The 9,516-nt window shown below is 44.1% G+C and overlaps 1 protein-coding gene across 4 annotated transcripts in view; it reads left to right on the top strand.

Annotated features, from left to right (window-relative positions):
- Positions 1–9,516, top strand: part of ARHGAP23 (Rho GTPase activating protein 23) — a 121,534-nt gene that overhangs the window by 49,232 nt on the left and 62,786 nt on the right. For all 4 annotated transcript variants that reach the window (XM_074261325.1, XM_074261323.1, XM_074261326.1 and 1 more), the window contains exon 2: positions 8,632–8,793. In XM_074261325.1, the coding sequence (XP_074117426.1) occupies positions 8,632–8,793 (162 nt within the window). The remainder of the gene's footprint in view (positions 1–8,631; positions 8,794–9,516) is intronic.

Below are 9,516 nucleotides of genomic sequence, written 5' to 3' on the forward strand. Positions count from 1 at the left end.
AGTGTTATATCTCTAGTATGTGGCTGGGAGAGGGCTCTGTGGTGTGTTTGTGTGATGTGTATCTGTGTGTAATGTGTGTGTGGGTAATGTGTGTTTGAGGGGTTTGCCTGACTGTAGCAAATGTGCAAAGTGAATGCATCTGGGCAGCGTGTGTGTGTGTGTGTGTGTGTGTGTGTGTGTGTGTTTCCACTGGCAAGCTACAATGGATAGATTCCTGTGCATGTGTGTACATTGTGTATCTTTGTGCAGCAATCAGTGTGTGTGTGAGAAGTGCGGCTATTTGTGCAATTCGAGTGTCTGCGGGCAGTATGTGTTTGAATAGTAAGTACGTGTGCACAGAGAAATGTGTGTACATCGCACACACACAGGCCAGTAGTTTTGCAGTGTGTGTGTGTGTGTGTGTGTGTGTGTGTGTGTGTGTGTGTGTGTGTGTGAAGTGCATCCCAGCGGTGTGGAGCTCCCTGGGCGGAGGGAGGGGGAGGGAGGGGAGGAGGGTGGCCTGTGTGGCCGCGGGCTGGCTGGGGGCCGGCCCTGGGCTGGGGGAGGCGTTTGCTCCTTTGCCAGAGTTGCTGGCGTGTCCGGGCTTGGGAGCCTTCAGCTGCGAGAGGCTCAGGAGGTGACGGCGCCGCTCCCGGGCCCCCCCGCTCCTCTCCGGTCCCTAGACCCCGGGACCCTCCAGCTGGCTCAGCACGGCTCAGCCTGGCTCAGGAGGGCGGGGGGCAGGGAGGGGGCCCCCCTGGGCTCTCCTCCCAAGGGGAGCGGGCCGGGGCGAGGAGCAGAGCAGCCCCGGCCCCGGCGGAGAGGAGGAGAGAGAAGTTGTTCCCGCTCCGGGGAATGCCGAGCCCCTCCCTCCTCCGCGCGTCCGGCTCCGGAAACCTGGGCCCTTCCCTCGGATCGCTCCCGGGGCCCCGCGTGCCCCGCGCCCGCTCTCGCACCCCCGCGCCCCCGGGCCATGTCGCTCGTGGGTCGGGCGGTATGGCGAGTGGAGCGGGCCGGGGGCGGGGGGCTGGCGCTGGGAGAGGGCGATCGGAGTGGACTGCAGCTCCCCGGAGCCGCGCTGCCTCTGGCTTCCGAGCCTCCGCCACGAAGAGCGGTGGCTGTCGGGGCTCCACCGTCGGGGGACCGCTGCTAGGGGCCGGGTGAGACGTGCGGCCGACTCTGACGGGACGGGGGGCCTCGTACCGAGGGAGCTGCCGCCCCACAGGCTGAGGGTTTGAGAGTAGGGCTGGGGGCAGGTGGTTGACATTTCTTTTCTCTCTCGGGAGGAGAGAGCTGTGTCCTCTCAATGCCAAGTGCAGCCCCGAAGCAAACGGGGTTCCGGATACGAAGGGAAAGGGGGTCTCCCGGGGGTTGGGCGGTGAGCTCGGGCTTCCAGACCTCCCTGACCCCTAAGTTTTCCACACCTACCAGTGATTCCGCCACATAACTGGGCACTATTGCCCTGCAGCCCTAAAGTTGTCTGGCCGAAAAGAGGGAGGAACATATTTGGAGAGACGTGCTGAGACAGGGCATGGGGAAGCCAAGCAGGGGAAGGATGGCTTGGTAGGCATTACTCTGCTTGGCACTCTGTTGATGAAGGTGATGACTGGCAGCAGCACAGTGCTGAGGTGGCAGAATGGCCCATCAGTGGGCAGTGACCTCAGGGCAAGGGACAGAGAGGGGTTGGGGGATAGTGTGTTTCCGATGTCCGGGATAGACCAGGCTGGTAGGGCATGAGTCACAGTGGGCACGTTGCCCAGCATGAACTCTGTGCTCTCTGCAATGACCTCTTTATTCTCCCACGTGCCAACTGGGGGGAAGGGGGACCAGGATTCCCGAGTTCGGTTCCCTGGCATTGCCATCCCCCACGTGCCCAGCTGCCTTACTTGTCAAACTTTTGGATAACTGGAAAAAACCCAAATTCATCCCCTATAATTTCTTACTTCTGGTGTGTGTGTGTGTGTGTGTGTGTGTGTGTAGATGTGCTCCATTACAAGACTGTAACTCTAGTGGGATGGAGTGTGTGTGATAGAATGTCTTTATATATAGTAGTTATTGTAGGTGAAGCAAGAAGCTTTGGCCAAAATGACCACTCCAAGAAAGGTGATCAGGAGGGAAAAACCTGAGAGTGAAGGAAAGAAGAGGAAAGAAAACAGAGACAGAGACAATTATGGGGGTGGGAGTGGAAAAGTTTCAGTGAAAGGTGTTGAGGGGCTGAGCTTTGCCCAAACTTTGAGACTGTAAGCCAGAGTGAGACATACCAAACTGTTGGCAGTTGCCATAACTTTGGATATGTGGGTATCAGGAGCACTGCCCATGGAGGGACCTGTCAGAGCCACTGCCCTCTAAGAGACAACTGGGGGCTTAACCATAATCCCCGGGGGATGGCACAGGGACAATGAAAGCTGTAAGAGAGGCTTGGCAATGAGGTTGGGGTGGGGGAAGGGGGGGCATCTCAAATTTCTGAGGATGCCTAGGAAGTCTGTCAGCATCAGGGTGGAGAACTTATCAGTAGGGGCATCCTCCTTCCCCCTAGTCCACTTCATGATAGAAAAGGGCTATAGTTTCTCCCCTGAGGCTTCCTTTCAATTTCCTATCCCTGGTCAGTAAATATGGGGAATCTCAGAGATTTTAATTTTCCTTAGAATTCCCAGTAAATATTTTCCTCTTCTCCTCTTCCAGAGCTAAGGCTATTCAGTAATCTTCTATGAGATCCAGATTGTCCATGATGCCAAGGTTGGGAGTGGGGGTGGAGGGGGAATGGTGGCAGGAGGGGTAGCCTTCTACTTCACAAAGCTTCCATCAAAGGATCAGACTCCAGCTGTAGCCGCAGAACATGAAATTAGATATCACAAAATCACAGAATCTTGAAATTAGAAGAGACCTCAGAGGTCTAGTCCTATCTTCCCCACAATGCTGGAATTCTCTCTACAACATTCCTGACATTCTCTGTTGAATACTTCCATTGTAGGAGGAACTCACTACCTAACTAGGTAGTCCGTTCCATTATTGCCCTGTTGTAATTGCTAGGAATTCAATCCCTCATGCCTAATACTTCTGATTTATAGGAATACTACTAATAATAAACCAAGAAACAAAAAGAATATGCTGTATTGGAAGGACCTGGGTTCTAATTCTGACTCTGTTTCTTGCTACTTGCATTTCTTTGAGCACATCTTCACTTCCACTTAGCCTTAGGTTCCTGTAAAATGAATGGCTTGGAACAGAGGATTACTAAGGTTACTTACAATTTACAAGTTACCTAATTCGACAGTAGAAGATACCATCTTATCCAATGGTCCTAATCCACTTTCTAGGCTATACAGAGCAAATCTGTTCCTTCCAGCATAAGATAGCTCTTCAGATTTTTAAAGACATCAATTATATCCTTTCCTAAGTCTTTTCTTTTGTCTTTTTTCAATTTTTAAAATTTCATTTAGTTGTTTTCAACATTCTTTCCCCTGCCAAGTTTAAAAAACACACACACATACACATACACATTTCAATTTGATACCCTTTGTTTTTACATTTGTTATTTTCCACCCACACCTTCCAAAAAGAACTCTTCTTTTCTGTTAAAGAACTTAAGTAAAAACAGCTAATTTGGAGAACATGCCTAACTGTGTACTGTATTCTGCGCCCATGAGCCCTCTCTTTACTATGAAGGAGAATTGATACAGTTCATCATTTTTCCCTGGGTCTCAATTTTTCCCCCATGTATCAGCACCTACAAGCATTAGGATATGGTAGAAGTGAAGATCCAGGAGTCAGAGGAACTGTGTTTAAATCTCTGATCCTTATTATTATTAAATTTCTGATCCTTTTTATCTCTGTGTCATTGTAGAAGTCAAATAACACCCGAGATTCAGTTTCCTCATCTGTAAAATGAAGCAGAGAAGCTAGATGGCACAGAGGCAGAGAGGATAGAGCACCAAGACTGAAGTCTTGAACCTGAATTCAAATATGACCTCAGATGGTAATTAGCTATATGATCCTGGACAAGTCACTTAACTCTGTTTGCCTCAATTTCCTTATCTATCAAATGAACTGGAGAAGGAAATTGAGGCAAACCAGTTCCCAGTATCTTGTTAAGAAAACTCCAAAATGGTGTTATGGAGAGTCGGATATAATTTAAACAACTAAACAACAACAAAATGACATTTCCAGGCAATTATTTACAACCTCCCTTTTAGTGATCTTTAAATTTCAACCATATCACTATTTCAGTTCAATACAACTTTTATTCATTGGCTTTGATATGCAAATCTAGGAGCTGTGGATAACAAAAAGAAAGAAAAAGGAAGGAAGGAAAGAAAAAAGGAAGGAAGAAAGCAAGAAATAACAAGGGAGTCCTTGCCCTTAACATGCCCCCTTATGGGGGAACAGGAAGGTATAATATGCACCAGGTGCAAAGTAATACACATTTAAGAGAAGGTGTGAGGAAAGATCTCTTGTAGAATACATTTTTCTGAGCTGTGCTTTGAAGGAAGGTGGGTTTCTAAGATGCAGCATTGAGGAATGAGGGCTTTCCAGAAAAAGAACCACCTATGCAAAATCACTGAGGATGGACATGCAATGAATTGTTCAGGTAAAACTAGAATGGAGAATTTATAAGAAAGAGTAAAATGATATGAATGGAAAGGTAGATTAGAGAAGCCAGATTGTGGATTGCATTGATTTTGTATTTTATGCTATAATAGAAAGCTAGTGATTTTTTTTTTTTTTTGAGTAAAGCGGTGACATGCTCAGATCTGTGTTTTGAGAATATCAAATTAATTAGATGATTGAAAGGGTAAGTGCAGGGTAGTGGTGGGAGGTTGGAAAGATGGAGGTGGGCTGGAATCAGTGAATATTGTAAAAATATGTAAAAATACATTGGTTTTGAACAAATACACCTCGATAGGTGGAGAAATGAATCAACCAATATCCTCCCCTCCTTCTTGTCTGTCCCCTCCCCAACCCTGTCCAATTGGGAAGACCTTCAGAAAAGTCTTCTTTGGGAGGGGATGATATCAGTACAGTTTGTTTTACCTCCTCATCCTTTGGTCCCCTTCCCTTTCCTCTTCATTCCCCCCCCCAAAAAAAAAAAAAGCCGACAGCACTGAAAAGGATGAAAGGTATATATGTGAGGAGGATGAATAATTTTTTGGGGGGACCATTTGGAAGAGAAAGGTCCTTCTTTAATCCAGAGGGTTTAAGGTTTAAATTGAGGCAAGTCATGGTGGGATTCTCCCAACAGTTATGCTACTTGTAGTAGCTGGGATATGAGAGTAGAATGAGTGATAAGGATGTTATAAAGAGGTATCTGAAGCCCTTTGGGTTCTGGGGTGGAGGAGAAGGATGAGGAATATAGGATCCACAAAAAGAGACCCAAAGGTCAGAGAAATATCTCTACCTTCCTTTCTTTCATCTTGATGCTTGTATCTCCTTTCTTTCATCATTTTCATTTCTCTCCCCATTCTGTTCTTACTCTCTCTTTTTTATGCCTTCCCTTGTCTGTGTTTTTTTTTCCCTTTTTGTCAAACTGTCTTTCCTCCATCACAGTTTCTGTCAGATCCTTGAATCCCAGTCCTTGAATCCCAGTGTTTTGTGCAGCTTTGAGTATTTAAGGAGAAGAGGAGTTAGTCTGAATCTAAGTCCAGGAGCTCTGTCTCCTTTCCTTGAGCAAATCTTTCCCTTTCCCTTCAAAAAGGCCCCTTTCTCCCACTTTTACTGAAACCATAAGATCACAGACATAGAAGGAACCTCAGAGACTGTCAAGCTCACACACTTCATTTTACAAGTAGGAAACTGAGGCACAGAGGCATTAAATTACTTTGAACCCAGATCTTCCTGGCTCCAAGTCTAGCACACTATGCAGCTATTCCATGCTGTCTCTTTTACTAGATAGCCACTTCACCAATTTCTCTCATTCCACTTTCCTGGAAAATCTTAAATATTCCAGAAAGGGCAAAAAAATTCTATTCAAAGAGCAAACACATTAAGAAGCATTGTCTCTACCGTTTGTTTTAGTCATCCTTGGGGATTGAGCCACTGGGCTGCTAGGCTGGAGCTTAAGCCCCCCCCCCCAAAAAAAAAGTCCCTTTTCTTACCCATCCACTTCAGTAATCTTGATCTTGCTCCTTCTGTAGCCATTACTGGATGGTGAAAGGTTTCTTAGAGGATGGTAGAAACTCCTACTGGTAGGAATGATAAGACAGTAAAAACAACAAAAACCTGCAGGCAATATAAACGTGAGCTTGTATTGGCAACTGAGTAAAATTTCCCTCTCAGATATTTCTCTTCCTTTTCCTTTATCTCAATCCCTAAGATTTCCTGGTTAGGGAATAGACTGTCCTATTTAAAGAGAGAGGGATAGGTGAGTTGAACTTTGGGTCTTTAGCAGTTCATGGAGAAAGGAACTGATTTAAGGAGGATTCTCTAGGAATCTAGAGAGAAGGGATTGAGGGGGTATATCAATGTAGGTGGAGAATTCCTTGGGGAGAGATGATGGAAACTACATGATGAGAAGAGCACATCAAAGAAAGTTGACTAAAGGCATGATGGAGCCTAGGGTAGTGGAGACAGAGTGGGGATTAGTATGGTGAGCCGGAAAACACTTGGAATTCCCAAGATTTAAGATCACTCACTTTCTTGTTCTTCTGTCTCTAGATCTTTATATTATGATATTGAGAGCTGCCTTCTGTTTTTTTAAAGAAATTCAAGAAATGCTAGTATCACACTATGGAACAAACAGTAGTTTGTATCTCTTAAGTTTTAATCTCAAAGCATTCTACAGTTATAATTTTATCAACTGTGCTATTTACTTCAAAGCAAGAAGAAACATAAAGACAAAATTAAAAATAATCCAAAATTTAAGGAGAATCAGGAACAGATTCCTGGGGCCATTTCATTCAACTTGTGCCTGAACAAGAATTTTCTCTCCAAGATATACAATAATATACCTGGTCATCAAGCCTTTGCTTTTAGTCTCAGAGTCAGGGGAAGCTAATTCCCTAGGTCCGTCTCTTCTACTTTTGGATGGCAGATAAGCAATCAAGCAGTCAAGCAATTAACATGCAGGAGCCAGTTTGAATCAACTATGGTTAAATTTTCAGTATGACTATCCCCTGGAAACTGGCAAAGATTATGAATCAGAGTTTAATTTATTATTTTGATTATTGGCTAGACTTAAGTGATGAAAAAAATGGTAATAATATAGATTTAACTTAAAAGTGTTGTGGGTACTTTTTTTTCCCCTGGAGAGTCAGTTATTAAACATTTACCAGCACACTACTGCTTCCATTATTGTGTTAAAAATCGGTGCTAAAATAGAGCATCAATCAAGAAGACTTTAATTCAAATTTGGCCTGATATATTTACTAGCTGTGTGACTATGGGCAAGTCACATAACCTGGATTGCCTCTGTCAGTGCTGAGTCTTTCATTTGCCCTCATCTCCCTGTATCTGAGACTATTGAGACAATCCAGATTAAATGATCTGCCCAGGGTCATATAGCTAGTAAGTGTTAAGTATCTAAGGCAGGATTCAAACTCAGGATTTCCCCACTTTAGAGCCTATACTTTCTTCACTACTCCATCTAACTGCCCATCCCCACCCCTCACTTTTGCCTCTTAAAAAAAAATTGGTAAATAAAAAGACAGAAAGACAAAAATATTATCCCTGTCCCAAAGGAGTTCACGTTCTTATGGAGGGGAAAACATAAATTAATATGTAAATGTGAATTATATAAATATCAATAATCTCAGAGGGAAAGTGGGGGTTGGGGGAGTCCGAGAAGGAAGACCGATTGGTCAGGATGTTGACCTTCCTGATAGGATTTGAAAGAAGCTAGGGAAATGGAGGCAATTATAAAGAGGGGGAACTTCCTAGGCATGGGGAGAAGCCAAAAAAAAAAAAAAAAAAAGGCATGGTCAGATGGAATATACAAGTAAGCCAATAAATCATAGAGATCATTGAGGGGAGTAATATTTAAGAAGGCTATAAACATACACATTTGTGAATAAAAGTAGCCATCTCTAGAGAAGGAAACGGGGGAAGGGAATAAAAAAAATTTACGTGACAACTTTACTACATATTTAAAAGGAATAGCAAGTTGCACATAATAGATTTGCAGTTTCATGCGCAATCTTTTTTTAAATTATTATACTGTTATAGAAACATTCATTTTATTCCATAAATTAAAAATTAAATAACTTTTTAGAAGACTGGAAAGATAGGAAAAGGCCAGACTGAGAAAGCCTTTAAAGGCCAACCAAGATAATTTACATTTGTTCCTGAAGATAGTAGGGAATCACTAGAGTTTATCAAGTGGGGGTGGGTGGGTTTTACTTTTAGAAAATTTCTTTGACAGCTGAGTAGAGGATGGATTAGGGGGTGGGAGAGAAACTCAAGGTGGAAAGACCAATTGGAAGACTGGGAACTTTCCTCTTACACTAAGACCAAATTTGTCTCTGCAACTTCTACCCATTCATTGCTTTGTCCTCTGGGAAATGAACGCTGGGCTCTGCCTCCCTTTTAAGGTCTCCTTCCCCATGAAGGGCCAGTCTCTTCCTCCTCTTGCTGTGTATGTATATAGTCATGTTTCAAACCGGTTTGGGCCAGCTCAGGCCAGGTCAGAACTTCAACATTTTTCTTCTTATCTCCCCATAGCCTCCACTGGGCCCGAGAGATGCGGGCTCTCCCGGACCCCCCCATCTCTGGCCAGGGCCCAGGACACTGCTGTTACACAAGAATCCCCAAGATGGTTTTGGCTTTACCCTTCGGCACTTCATTGTCTACCCGCCAGAGTCAGCTGTGCACTGTGGTGTAAAGGTACGGGGTTGGACCTGAAGTCGCTCTTCCCTAGAAACCAAGGGGTGACTTGTATCAGTGGGATACAGTAAAAAAAGAACAAAAAAGTCATTGGTCAAGGTCAAAAGACCTAGGTACAAGTACTAGTTCTGATTTCTCTAAGCCTTGTTTTCCTTATCTGGAGAATAGTGATACTTTTTTTTTTGTTGTTTCCAAAAGGCAACTTTATTAAGGTTTTAATAATCTCTTTTGTATGTTCTTACTAGGGACTGATATTTTAATACATAATATAATGGCCAAAGTGTTTCTCTTTTGTACAAATGAAACATTATTGCTTATTTCTTAACCTTTCTTGATATTCATTCACTGGAGCATATAATGTTCATATACTAACAGAGAGGGAGAGTGAGGGGTGAGATAAAAAGAAAGAGGGGAGGAGGAAGGGAGGGAAAGATAGAGGGAGGGAGGGAGAAACTAAGTGGATTTCATGCTGGACCTGGAGTCAGGGGGACTCATCTTCCTGACTTCAAATCTGACCTCAGAGACTTCTAGCTGTATGACCCTGAACAAGTCTGTCTTGGTCTCTGTTTCCTCATTTATAAAGTGAGAATGGTTGGATTAAATGACCATGTTTTCTAGAACAGAGTTCCATGTTCTTTGTTCTAGATTTCAGGTTCTCTTAGTTGGATGAAAGATCTCAGATCAAGTCTGGGAATTTAGGGGTTGTGGGTAGAGACAAATGCA

The sequence above is a fragment of the Sminthopsis crassicaudata genome, chromosome 4, assembly GCF_048593235.1.
Source record: "Sminthopsis crassicaudata isolate SCR6 chromosome 4, ASM4859323v1, whole genome shotgun sequence".
NCBI lineage: Eukaryota > Metazoa > Chordata > Mammalia > Dasyuromorphia > Dasyuridae > Sminthopsis > Sminthopsis crassicaudata.